The sequence below is a fragment of the Sebastes fasciatus genome, chromosome 2, assembly GCF_043250625.1.
Source record: "Sebastes fasciatus isolate fSebFas1 chromosome 2, fSebFas1.pri, whole genome shotgun sequence".
In the NCBI taxonomy this organism is placed as follows: Eukaryota; Metazoa; Chordata; class Actinopteri; order Perciformes; family Sebastidae; genus Sebastes; species Sebastes fasciatus.
Genome location: NC_133796.1, coordinates 19,333,553 through 19,348,063, shown reverse-complemented (window position 1 = coordinate 19,348,063; position 14,511 = coordinate 19,333,553). Strand labels below are relative to the sequence as shown.

Below are 14,511 nucleotides of genomic sequence, written 5' to 3'. Positions count from 1 at the left end.
CCTAGCCTCTAAACCTAACCGTAACCATCTTAACTAAATGCCTGACCACAACCCTTAGCCTAACCCTAACCTAAACCTAATTCTAACCTGAACCTTAAAACCAAGTCCTGACCCTCAAACATAACAGGCGGTTGAAGGTCTGTACGAAAGTGAGGACCAAAATGTCCTCACGCTGAAGGTCTAAAACTCAAATTGGTCCTCATGTACAAGTACACACACACACACACAAACAGGTCACTAGGTCAGGCTGAACCAAAAGAAGGTCGTCCAAACATCATAAACCACAGTTGGTTGTAATGTGCGTGTGTTCACACAACCTACTCACGGAAATGAATCAAATGTAAAAGAGGAAAGGGGACTTTTAAAAAAGAGAGACGGCGTCACGATCTGGAGCTGTGACCAGAGGCCGCTGGACTTTTCCTTTTTGTTAAGACACTATCTTGTGTTTCTATCTCTTTGTGGCTTATATTATTAGTTTCAATACGTCTAGAGTCTTTCGGTTTCTAGGGTTCTGGCTATTCTGTTATATCTCATTCATTCCATGTTTCCTGTTTTATTTTTGATGAGCTCCCTCCTCTTGTGTGTCATGTCTAGTATTGCTCCCTGCCTTTGTATTTTCCCGCCTTTGTGTCTACCTAATTTATTTAGTCTGTGTGTTTCCCTAGCTCTGTGTCAGTCTCTCGTCGCTTCTCATGTGTTGTGTTTCATCCTTGAGAGAGTTATTTCCAGTGTTTTTGTATTTCAAGTTTATTCCTTTGGATTGGCTTGTCTGAACTTTCCTGCCGAACCAGCTGCACTTTTGTTCTTATAAGTTTTCTTTCATTAAATCATTGAACTCCTGCCTCATCATCTTTACCTGCATTTTGGGTCCAAGCCTGTTATCCCCCAAATCATATCCTATAATACTATGGAGAAATACCCAAACATTTAAGATTAATTAATGATAAGAATCTTTTTTTTTCTTTCAGTCAATGCTTCTCTCTTAAAAACAGTGCTGATTGAGTGTTAGTTTGGCCTGTGTAGCGTGAAGAAAAGCTGTGATTAACACTGAGGTTGAGGTGGCGTGAGAGTAAACTGCTAATGCTCACCAAATGTGACATTTATCACAAAAACCACAGAGGTTATCAGCTTTGTTCCTCCCACCGTTCATCAAGTAACTGATGAAACCAACACTCGTCAACAAATACACAGAATTCAGGAGTTCATGGAGATAACCCTGCAGAACCTTCAGCAGCAGGTGCATCAATACTAATGCATGTTGTGTAGGCAAACTGGTAAAACCTACATAACTTTGTTTTCCATTTAGATCCAGTTTGGACAAAATGTGTCAGTATGTTGTTAGTAGATACAAGAAGATGAGTGTCACATTGTGTTTAATAAATCGGACATTTCAACATATTGTTGTGGTCCAGCGTGCTTTAAAAAAAAAATGGGTTTGAATATTTAATTCAATATAAAGGTGATATTTTCAATGAAGGGTTGAAAGAAGCAAATACAGAATATACATAATATATAATATACTGTCTCTATTACTGTATACAAAGAGTGGTTTTGTTCTCTAATGATGACACCACTGAGGGAGTAATTTAAAGAAATACTGAGGTTCAAGCCACGCTTTACCACTTAGAAATAATAAAATGACCTTAAAGTTAACAGTCCCTTTTTTGTTTTGTTGTCTATCCATGTTCATTGTGATCACATGACCTAACTCCTCATGACATGACATGCCATACCACTCGAGCCACAGCCCACGCTTTATGTCATACACTAAACAGACCACAAGCTAATTAAACTTACATTTTGCAACAGAATCCAGGACGTCTTGTTGGATAAATCGTCCTCAAGTGGTGCAGAAGACCACTTTTGTAGTAGGCCTACATGATTCTGTTTCATGTACTTTTACCTGCCTTACTAAAGAGCACCTGTTGTGTGAGCCACCAGAACCAAGCGGCGCTCCCTTCCTCTGTTTAAACTTAAACTTTATTTAGGTTTGTCATATACATTCAGGTACATACGTGAAACTTGACCTCTGACCTCTTTGATTTAACCCATCCCTCCATCCGGGGAGCAACTTGGGGTTCGGTGTCTCGCTCAAGGACACTTTGACATTTATTAGTAGCCTAGTAGTTGAAGGACAACACACTCTACCCACTGAGCTACAGCCAATATTGAGAATATTATTTACTATATATAAATTGAATAACACGGTTTTACTAGTCCAACATTACAGATGTTTTCTGGTGCTCACTTTGAAGTCTTTTTGCTTTTTTTGATAGCAGAAAAGAAAGGGAGTTTGAAAAAACTATACTCGTCTGTCTGTTCTTTTGACAGAGTCAACCGATTCAATCAAAGTCCGTGTTTTTAATATATTGATTTCCTTTCCAAAACATCTGCATTAGAAATATTTTACGTTTTTTCTTAATCTGCTCGAAACTGACCGTAGAGAGATAGCACCTCATGAAATTGTGACAAACAACTATCATCTAACCATCATTAACACTTCCTTAAAATCACATGCTCATTGCATCACATGCTTCTTGCAACATGAGTTACAACTCTTTTTTCCCATGTCTTCCACTTCCAGCTCCTGACAGCCCACAGGAGTATCCTGAGTAACTTGTGAGTCATCATTGAGCATATCTGATGAATACACTTCATCTGCCCGAGGCGCCGGGACATACCAGGTGCTCCACACTTGAAATGTCTCAACTTGTGTTTACCAGCAGAGTCTTATGTCACAGGAAGAGAAACAGAAAGATATACACAAACATGAGAGCAGCGGAGGAAACATTTCAATCTTCTGCTAAAGTAAAAGTAGCAATATCACAGTGTAAAAATACTAAAGTCATGCATTGAACATTATACTTCAGTCAAAGTAGAGAAGTATTTGCAGCAACATGTACTTAAAGTATCAAAAGCAAACTACTCATCATGGTGGAGTGTTATATTTATCATCTGTATATTACTGAAATATACAGCATTTCAAGTGTAAGCAGCTTTTTAATGTGGTCGAGGGAGAGCTAATTTATCTACTTTTATACACTGTTTGGGTAGTTTAATCTACAAAATACATCATATTTTAACTGATCATGTATTTCATATGCAAAATTATTTTCCGCAAAGTAACCAGTAATAGCTATAACTATATAACTATAAATACGTAGCAGCAAATATTTCTAGCACAATAGGCCATAACGTAGTAAGAAATGCATGTACCTTTACCTCAAAACTGTAATAAGTACAGAAGTTGAGTAAATGCACTTGATTACATTCAACCATCGACAAACACAAGCATGCATACACAAATCTGCAAGACATGTGCAGAGAGACGCATAAAAAACATAAATACACACAATGGAAAAACAGGCACAGACACATAAAAACATGCACTAAAGTAAAAATATGTCACATGCAACACTGATACACAAACCCAGCCAAACATTCACTGCTATAGGTATCTGAGGAGATGGTCTGCTGCTGTGGAGTTTGGGGTGTGAGTATCTTAACCCTAACAGGGGTTTGGGACCTGCAGTGTTCCCAGGACAGCTATTAGTACATTACCACATAATAATTACTTTTCCCTGTGTTACCTACAGAAGTTAAAGCAGCAGTGGGTAGAATTGGAGCAAATATGATTAAAAAAAAAGTTATTTTTATAAAACGGTCACTATATCCTGACAGTAGTGCATGAGACTGGTAATCTGAAAAACAAATCATGTGCCTCTGTGTCCTCCGGTGCTCCTAATGGCATCTGCGAGATTTCACAGACCGGGGGAAAACAACCAATCAGAGCGGAGCTGGAGCCTCTCGTCTCTGAGCAGCTGTCAATCACTCACAAACTCCGATCAAACGGTCAAACTGTGCAGCGTTGATCAAATATGAATCAATATTCTGTTACTGTAATGCCTATTTCTCGCCTCAAATGTTTTCAGAAACATCTTGTAGTGTACTGTTTAGCTGTAAAATGTGAACGTTTGCTCCGGCTGGTGGGCGGTGCTTGGTATTTCCTCAACAGATCTCAACATGGCTGTCGGGTCACAAACTTTCTCATTTTACAGCTAAACAGTACACTACAAGATGTAGAGAAGACAAAATATTGATTCATATTTTCTGCGAGTTATGTTATGGTCTCTGACCGGGTGCCGGTGTCTCCCCTGTTCTCCCCGGCCGCGGTCGGGAGGCTGAAGCAGGAAAAGCCAACACTAGGATCAGCATTGATTCATGGAGAGACCTTCGTCTGGTCAGCTAACATTACTGCCAATCAGGTGAAATATAGAGTGATATTGTGGTTTTAGCTGACGTGTGTCGCCTCACTGTTTTGACGGATGCTCGCTCACATTCAGCGAGAGCAACAGGACGCTGACATTCGTTAACTTAACAGTCACAGGTGTCGCTGTTACAACCAATTTCTGATTCCTACAAACAATCCCTTTAAATTACAATATGCCTATGCTTATTATGGAATTTTTGCCCAATGATGCAATAAATATTCTGCCTACTGCAGGTTTAATATGGTGGTAAATTGCTGCTGATTGATTATATTTCTCTCCTTTTTCTGTTTAGCCTTGTGAAACTAGAAGAAAACAAAGTTGGGTGACAACAAGTAAAAGTAAAGGCATAATACACACACACACACACGCACACACACACACACACACACACACACTGGAAGTTGAGCATAAAATTGTTTTTTTGCATGAACTGAAGAGCTGAAAACAACCATTAGAAAGTGATCTTTGCTGTGTTCGTGTGAAGCTCTCAGAGGTGCTGTCTGTAACTATCGTTTCTTATCTCACAACAAAATGAGCCCGCAGCAGCCAATTAACACCAATTGTCGCTTCCTGTCGGTCGCTTATTATCAGAAAAACACAGATTGAATCTTCTGGTATTTCCCCAGTCTCACTAAATGTTACGCAGTATCCGACCTGATAATCTGCTATATTTGAGGCTGCTATATTGCAAAAGTTTCCACTGAGGATGTTCAGCCACTTTCTCTCTCTCTCTCTCTCTCTCTCTCTCTCTCTCTCTGCTGCACCAGAAGTCTTCTTCAGGAAACCATGACGCACTGACTGAGAGGGCTGAGCTCTTTTAGGGGAGTTTGTCTGTCTCACTTTAACAACTTCAACACCAGATCAACAGATTTCATTTGAGGAAGGAGTGTCTTCAGATTTACTTGGTGCGTTTTTGTTAAAGAAGCTGAAGGATGAAGTTTATTCTGTTCTTGGTTTTCTCCTGCCTCGCCTTACATAATGGACAGGGTAAGTCGACTATTATTATTATAATAAAATACTTTGTGACTCTCAATAGACTTTATTTAGACAGGTTGTTGTAGTGGAAACAAGTCAACATCCTGATAGTTTAAGCTCTATGTGGTCCAAACTGTGGTCTGATGACCCATCAGGGGTCTCAGCTTGACAAGCAAAACTATTAGAAACTGTTCCCCTATTTGCCTCTCTCTTTGTGTGTCAGTATAGTGGGGTTACCATAAGGAGCTATGACTCACATGTTGTTGCTGAGCTGATGGTATAATGCAGACATACAACTTTAATCTGTTCCTTGTTAAAATAACATGTTATGATGAGGTTTAACAAATGTCCACACTTTGAGGTTCAGGAGGGAAAGTATGTGGGAGCTCATTGTCTGGTCTTCATATCAAATAGGAAACTGTAAAAGGCGTTTCAGTTTCCTACTGAAGTTTCGTTGTGGCTGGTTTTAGATACAGTGTGTGAAGGGGCTTTTTGGACTCATGACATAAGGAAACTGCATGGGGAAACCCTAATACATGAAAGAAATAACAATCCTTTGATATGCTTTTGCTGCATTATATCTAATACTCAATGTTTTTAAATCAAGTATAGACTTCTACTTAATAGGCTTTTAATTAACCCTCAATATCCAAAGTATTACTCTAGGGATATGTGTTTTCTATATATTGTTTATATGTTATATTTAATTTCCCAAGGAATATATTAATGCAGGTTAAATCTAAAAATGTTTTTTTCTTTCTTTTTAAAAGTAAAGAAAAGCCTGTTGCTTTGACTCTGTTCTTATTATCTGTAATTATTGGGTTTTGCCAATTACAGGCCTAATTAAGATCAGCAGCTAAACTTAACTTAAACTTTATTAGAATAGTCACATACATATATACTAGGGATGCAGAGATATTAAATCAAAATAGCAAATAGCTGGATCGGATATCGGTGACAATGGGGCCGATAATTCTATGTTTATAAACTGTATACATTATATTCTGAAAGTTTTGACTAATTTGTTGCTGCATTAAAAAGGTTTACACTTGAATTGTAATTCCTGTTCATTTTGCAGATTTGTTTTGCCAAATTGTTGGTGTACGATTTATTATTTTAATAATAAATAACAATTCACTAAATTTACGTTATGTTATCTGTGTATTTATGACACGGATAAATACACATTTATGTGTATTATAAATAATACTTATTAAAATAATATTATTTATTATTTAATAATAATAAGTAACAATTCACTAAATGTTGTTATGTTATCTGTGTATTTATTTGTTACATTTCGTTTTACAAAGTTAGGAAAGTGATGTTCAGGTCAAGCCTGTTGTCGCTTAAAAATAAAAAAAAATGATCCCATTCACTTCCACACAGTGAGGCATACAGATTATTAATTATACACTGGTATCTGATCGGTACTCGGTACCCAAAGCCCAGGTATCGCTATCGGTATCGGGACTGAAAAACTCGGATCGGTGCATCCCTAATACATACAGGTACATACATGAATTTTGACCTCTGCATTTAACCCTAAGTATTGTGGGAGCAGAGGGCTGCTGTGAGCAATTTGGGGTTCAGTGTTTCGCTCAAGGACACTTCAACATGCAGACAGTAGGAGCCGGGGATTGAACCGCCAACCTTGTGGTTAAAGGACAACCTGCTCTACCCACTGACAAACAAATCAAGATTGTATTCAGTAGAATTAAGGTTAAAAATGAAATGATAAAAATGACACCTTATTTTATTATAAGTGTCACATAACATGCACACTTGACACTACACTCAATCAACAGATTATCATCAGTTTATAGGCCTACTGGGCCTATTATTGCCGTTTTACTTTCCATTTCACTCACAAGTTTCAAACTACTTGTCACACACCCATCTAAAAACACCTACATTTCCAGTTAAGTGATATTGATACTGTCAGATATCAACAGCCTGTATGATAGATGGTGGTAGATTACCTTCGGCAGTAGTATCAGTGTGATGCAGAAATGTCACACCGACTCTTTAAAAAACACGTGAAAATACTTCATCAGTGTTTAAGATTTTTTTCAAGAGCCATGACACTTTTTTAGATTTAAACAATGCCAAGGGCCTAGCGGTGTCGGCAAAACAGGAAATAGGGATTTTGACAGAGTACTTGCAAATTGCAAGTGCAGGTTAAGTCATCAATCATCGAACAGTCAAGCACCCCCCGATCAGATGATAAGCAATGAAACACTTTTGAGGTTTTAGCATCATGATCAACCTGCTGCGATGTGTTGAGATAAAGCTGTGATGCTGTTACTTTTTTATAACACATTACTGAAGAGAATAAAAAGCGCTGAAGCCCATAGACCAACTGTCACTTCCCCCTGTTGCAGAATAATGTTGTAATCTCCTGAAACACCCTAATTCTCATATTGAAATCATCCAGATGAGCAACCAAACGTTGCCCAAGAAAACTCTGACTGAAGTGAATTGTTGCACATAAAAAAATACCCAAACTGAACATCAAACCTTTTCTCTTTGTGTCTCTCTCTAGGAGCTCCTACTACTGCTGTGTATAAGTTTGTGAGATGTAACCCCGATGGCGACCAGGCCAACTGTGTGACCCAAAAAGGTCCAGAAATGGCTTTTACTCCAGACCTACCGGCCAAACTGCCTGCTTCAACTGCACGCTATCTGTAAGTATCATGTTGGGATGTGATGGTTCATTTGCTCTGTGAGTTGCTCTGACTACGGTGAGAGTGTCTTTGTATAAGTGAGTTCACTTCAATGTTAAAATGAGAACAAAACAACCATCACTGTGATAATACAGTATAGTCCACTGTAAATATAGAAATGCTGATGCTGCATTGGATCTGTTACCTTGACACAACTCCAGCAACACAACTACTGTCTGTGTCTATCTCTCTCTGTGTGTGTGTGTGTGTGTGTGTGTGTGTGTGTGTGTGTGTGTGTGTGTGTGTGTGTGTGTACAGTAAGTGTGAGGTAGGTGGCCAAGAAAAGCCAAAATAGAAGACAACGTGGAGGATAAAGAAAGACAGAGAGAGGGCAGGGAGGTTAGAGCTGCTGTAAGAAAGACCTAAAGGTCTGAAGCAGGAGTATACCGAACATAATTTAAAGCAGTAGGTGTTGATCTATGACTTCGTTTTACTTTCCCATAGTTTGGAATTAAGGAGAGATATGTTGGTCTTTCCTCTACACTGAAAGATCATTTTAAGGTAGATTTTTGTTTTTGTACAGACGTCATGAACAAGAGTACAGTAGGAAAAAGGGGGAAATTAGCCACATTTAATGTGAGGGCTTCATGCTAAATTGAAACATTAAAATATATTTATCATGGCAAGTTTTTATATAAACTAAAAGAATAGATTGCAGAGCTCATATCCCCTTTAATTCAAACCATCCTTTTAATTTAGACTCTCCAGATTGTTTCATTGAGTTCAACTTGAACTTTAAAACTCTGGAGTTAATGAGCCAGTAAAGAGCTGCGTGTGTGTTTGTGTTTAGCACATATGGTACATGTGAAAGAGTTTATGTTTTATGTGACTGCTGAGAAAGCCTGTATCACAGTCTCGATCTTAGCCCTCAGTTTCCTCTTTTATGATTCCTCTGAACCGACATCGAGCCTACCGTTAATGACCTAATATTAAAAAAAAAGGAAACTTTTCAAAAAATGAATACCACAAATCATATTTTATCCAGCAGCAGTCCAGCTGCAATGTTCTAGAAATCGCACAGTGTGTTGCAGCTAGTCTGCACATAAATAATAATGTAAACTGCCAGATAACTGTATAAAAACACTGACGTATTGCAAGAGTTCCCAAAGAAAAATGCTGATATTGAATCCGTCATAGAACACTACTTCATATCACATCTTCTAAAGCATATTTTCTGTATCAGATATCTACGAAGAGGCATAGAAAAGGTGGATGACTGCTTTGGTATACTGTATGCTACTCCACTGAGCTACTACATCACGTGGTTTTACTTGGTCTGATCAATAAAATTGGTTAAAAGTCCTACTGGGAATTAGATGGCTTGGTTGTGAAGCTTCTAAACAATTACATAAATTATTTAGGATTTAGGATAGTTAAAGGAAAAAAGAGGCAAGGAGATAGCTTTGAAAATGAGGAGTATGTTTGTGTTGTTATCTGGCCTCCGACATCATTTGAGCTTGATTAAAAACACCAGGGCCTCAGCGTCAGCCTCCCTTTTGCACCTCGCCTTGAACAGGAAGTCGGAGGGAAATGTAGAGAGGAAGTGGGCTGTGACGCCTGGTGGGCTGCTGCTTCTGGTCTATTGTTTTGTATCTGCGTATTTGCCACTCATGTCTGACAAGTACCAGATTACATGTAAAAAGAATACAGTAATTCAGCTGGAAACTGTAATGTTTTTTAAAGTTGATGTTATTTCTAGAGTTACTCCAAAAAGGAGCAGAGATATTTTTGCTGTTTTAAGCTTTCTTTTTTTTACTTTATAACCATCAGCAGTAGCAGGTTATGAGGTTAAGAGGTATTGGATGTTGACATTTAATCCTAAAAACTGTTTAAAAGCTGTGCATTCTCACTTACTCTGGCTAATTAGACTTCTACTTGTTGCAGTTAGGACATTACATGAGGTCACCAAACTTTATGAACCAATAAAAATGATCAAGGTGTAACATAAAGCTAATAAGAAGGTCAGACAGGTGTCAATCAAGCACATCTGTACACGCCCACGCAGTCCTCAGAAGAGGTCTCATCAGGCAACATAAGTGAAAACACCTGTGTAGGCCTTTAAGCTGTGAGTATTGGTGCCTTCAAATGAAACTCGTGAGCTCGTGTTTACAACATGGGAAGTTGTGTACACAATATGTGTGGCGTTCAAGTGGTTAAGTCATGAGAACACCGCTGCTAAGCAACGGCAATATTAACGTTACTGTCGGCGTCTAGAAGCCACAGAGGCTGACAACTTAGCAAGCGGGTAACATAATGGAGGAAATGCAAAGGTATAATGACAGAGGAAAAAGATGAGTTGGGAATATCAACATTTTCCTCAGACATATTATAAAATTACGAAGAAAAACAATATACAACTAAAATTAAAATATATTAACTGCAAGAGGGGGTGCGTTCATATGGACTCATCTCGTGAACACGGTAAACACGACCCCGTTTGAAGGCACCAATCATCTGCCTAATTGATACACACCTGCAATTAATTAGCTGCTGTTTCCTAACACTTCTACCTGCTCCTCACGATTGCTTGAAAGTAAAACCAAAAGCTTAAAACAGTAAATGTGCCTTTGTCCTTTTTTGGAGAAACAGCTTCAACATGAACAGTATTATTAGTATGAAAAAATATAAACAAAGCAACACCCAACTCTTAGTTGTCACTGTGCAGTATGATATGTGTACAGTAGGGCTGCAACTAACATTATTTCCTTGATTAATCGTTTGGTCTATAAAATGTCAATTGTACGTCATGGAAGTCTTCGAAATAAAGCTATTGTCATACTTATAGATAGGTGTAAAATGAGTAAATGTACTGTTAAAGGGACTGTTTGTAACTTCTTACACGTATAAATCATTGCGGGTCGGTGTCCCATGCACGCTCGCGTGTGGCTACGCTGTTCAGACTCAGACTCCAACACAAACTACAAGGAAGCACCAAAACCGCAAAGTTATATCTAGTGAAGCCCGTATTGCAAAACAGTGTTGGCTCTTCCTGCTTCGGCTTCCCGACCGCGGTCAGAAGACACAGGGGAGACCGTAGCTTTGGTCTCCAGGGCCGGAGTCTCTGCTCCTCTGCCTGCCTGCTTGCCTTCACTCACACACTGCGCTCGTTCTCACTTGCTCTTTCGCTCCACCTCTCACGTGCATGCGCGCACACTACAAACTACAGAAGAGTTAGTTTAGCTCTGAGAATATCTAGTGAATGTACAGTGGAAGTTTGTGCAGAAATGCTCCTCCAGACCAACAGAGGTTTCCCGTGTCGTTTCCTGCTGCTGAGTGAATAGACTGTGCTCCGGAGCGAGTAGCGTTATCGCCTCCGACCGGGGCTGCGGTGCCTCCCCTGTTGCTTCTGACCGCGGTCGGGAGGCTTAAGCAGGAAAACACATTATCAGCATCGATTCATGGAGAGACCTTCGTCTGGTCAGCTAACATTACTGCCAAGCAGCTGAAATATAGAGTGATATTGTGGTTTAAGCTGACGTGTGTTGCCTCACTGTTTTGCGCAATGCTCGTTCATGTCTATGTAGAGCGAGCACAAGCGCGAGCAACAGGATGCTGACTTTCGTTGACTTAACAGCCACAGGTGTCGCTGTTAACAAGCAATTTCTGATTCTTACAAAAAAGTCCCTTTAAGAGTTTGTTAGTTGAACTTGAAAAACCATATCACAGACAAATTCTTATATAAAGTAATCATATTCAAATGTCTTAAAGGACCAGTGTGTAACATTTAGGGGGATCTATTGGCAGCAATGGAATATAATATTAATAAGTATGATTTCTTTAGTGTATAATCACCTGAAACTAAGAATTGTTGTGTTTTCATTACCTAGAATGAGCCGTTTATATCTACATAGGGAGCAGGTCCTCTCTTCACAGAGCCGGCCACCATGTTTATACAGTAGCCCAGAACAGACAAATCACTATGTTAACTTTTCCTGCTTGGGCTGGAGTTGATAATGTTACGGGAAACCTCTGTTGGTCTTGAGGAGCCGTAGCATTTATTTCTGCACAAATTGAAACTCACACTATACATTCACTTGATATTCTCAAAGCTAAACTCACTGGTTCGCTCACACACATTTGCCGCCGCTCTCTCTCTTGCTTTACCACTCATTTCCCACGTACACACAATAACTGGCTCTAGAGAAGGTCATTCGTGTTTTCACATCGACCACCGTAGTTCTCCTACACGCTTGGCAGACAGGAGAAGTTGAAATTGGTTGCAATCTGAAACCTCACCACTAGATGTCACTAAAACCTACACACTGCTCCTTTAAAACATGTCTGCAGGGATCTTTAAAGCTTATGGAGTGTCTAATGTTTAGTTTGTGAAGTCGTGTTGCTTTATTGCTACAACTTACCAGACATCAACATTTTTCAACATGTGACTCATTCTGTTTCCAGAGAGGCAGAGCCTGAGGAGGGTGAAAATCCATGGGAGGAGGATGACGTGAATGCTGAGGCAGAGCCTGAGGGCGGTGAGAGTCCATGGGAGGAGGATGACGTGGAGTTAGAGGCAAATCCTGAGGGTGAGAATCCATGGGAGGAGGATGACATTGAGTTAGAGACGGAGGAGGAGGGAAAGCCGATGAAGAGTGAAGAGGGCGAGTCACCTGTGGTGACTGAGGAGGGTTCTGGAAGTTATGAAGGCTCTGCAGCTACATACATGGCGGACTGGACCTTGGGTGAGACAGGCTCCGGCGAGTCCTGGGCAGAGAAGGACGAGAAGCCATACAAAGGTAATTTTTTTGGAAACGATCTTGAGTTGCATGGATTCAATAGTTTTCCTCCCTTTTTTCTGCTCCATGTAGTCTGACCTGTCCTTGTTTTTTTCTGCTTGTAGGTGTGGTCATGAGGGACTCAAGCAGGCCTCTGGTTGGTGAGTCAAAACCAGCAGAGCAGGAGCTGAGAGAAGACCACCTCCTGCAGCTCTAGTCTGTTCACACCCATCCACCTTTAAGACACATACACAAAGCTAGCATCTGTTTTATTTCCCCCCTGGTCTATTCAAATAGTGAAACAAATATTGCATCACCACCTGGTGGTGTAAAAACATGGTTGCTCAGAGATTGACAAAGGCCAAATGTATATTTTATATTCTCAGTGCTATTGGTGGGAATCACTCTCTTCAGGGGCAAAAGAACAACTGTAAACAATGAAAAAGATAGCTGCCAAAGCAAAAGAATGGTCTGCAAAAATGAGATATACAGTATATATATACTCTAATTTAGTTAAAGTTGGCAGCGACCTGTATTTACGCTTTCTCGTGGAAAAGATGTGTAAGTTGAAATGTACTTTCAAATAATTGTAACACCAGTGCAATAAGATGTCGTCTGTGCATTGCTCACTCTGTGCAGCTGTGGTTCCAAATATATATTATTTTTTTTTGGAGCGATGAGCCATGTGTTCCTTTAAGACACACAAAACAAAGACTTATTTAAATTATTTGATCCCTTTGTCTCAAATGTTGTGAAACTTTACACTTATCCAGGAGGGTTGTGCAACATCTTTTAGGAACTTCTGTTCTGCAAAGTTGAACAAGAGAATCGTGCAAACCCAAAGCCCCTCAGGAACGGATTCACGCAATCTTAACCACTGTGAGCTGAAACATATTCAATATATGTAATGTGCACATGCGTGCATTTCAACATGCTCTGCATTGTCTAATTTGCATTTGAAAAACAATAAAGGATTTATAACAACAGTATCAATTGTGTTTTCAGTAGACTTTATCAACTGTCCTGCTGTCTGTTCTGTTGACTGTTTATTATATATAATATGATATTTTGGGTAGTTTTTTAGTTTTATTGAGTTTACCCTCTCCTGCTCCAGCCTTCACTTTTATACTACCTTATAAAATTATCTTTGGATGCTTTATAGCTGTGTAATTTCCTAGAAATAATGTTTTTTGCATAAACATTTAAACTAAATTTACTTTATATATCTACTTTTCTAAAGAGAATATGTATGCAGTGCATTACTAATCATAGTTGGTGCTGGACATTGGTGTGTGCATTGTATGTTGTGTTATTACTGATATGAAAGATGAATATGAGATTGGACATTAAACTTCTAGGACAACAGCAGCACAAAGCCAATACAATTACCTACAACAGGTATTGTCTAAGTTCCTGATTTAAAACATCTTTGCAAATAAAAAACAGAATTAAAGCGCCAAAAGGAATTATTAGTGAAAGTTATTTTAAAGGGTAAGAGGTATTTTGAACAGCATGACCAAATGATGTGAGCCACTACTTAAACAGACTGATTCCAATATTTGTCCACCAGAGAGCACTGATAAGCTTAATTTCCAACTGTAAAATTAATGTCCTACTCAGTAGAGGAGAGTCGGGTGATTTGAGGATGTGGGGAAGTTGAGCCACACCTTGTTTCTAGGCAACCATAGTCAAAATTGGTCTTGTGACCACACATATTTGAAGAGTCATTGATTTTATTGACCTTGTGATGGAGAGAGGCCCATATGACAAGGGGTTAGCACATCTTTTTGCCATTCAAAGTGATTTTTTTTTGTTAAAGGAGTC

General features: G+C 39.2%; 1 protein-coding gene across 1 annotated transcript; it reads left to right on the top strand.

Moving 5' to 3' along the window:
• The first annotated feature begins 5,097 nt into the window (after positions 1-5,097).
• On the top strand, positions 5,098-13,676 carry srgn (serglycin). Its single transcript, XM_074613127.1, has 4 exons — positions 5,098-5,258; positions 7,792-7,933; positions 12,374-12,708; positions 12,813-13,676. Exons 1-4 carry the CDS (start codon positions 5,204-5,206, stop codon positions 12,902-12,904), a joined length of 624 nt encoding a protein of 207 aa, XP_074469228.1. The 5' UTR covers positions 5,098-5,203; the 3' UTR covers positions 12,905-13,676.
• The last annotated feature ends 835 nt before the right edge of the window (positions 13,677-14,511 follow it).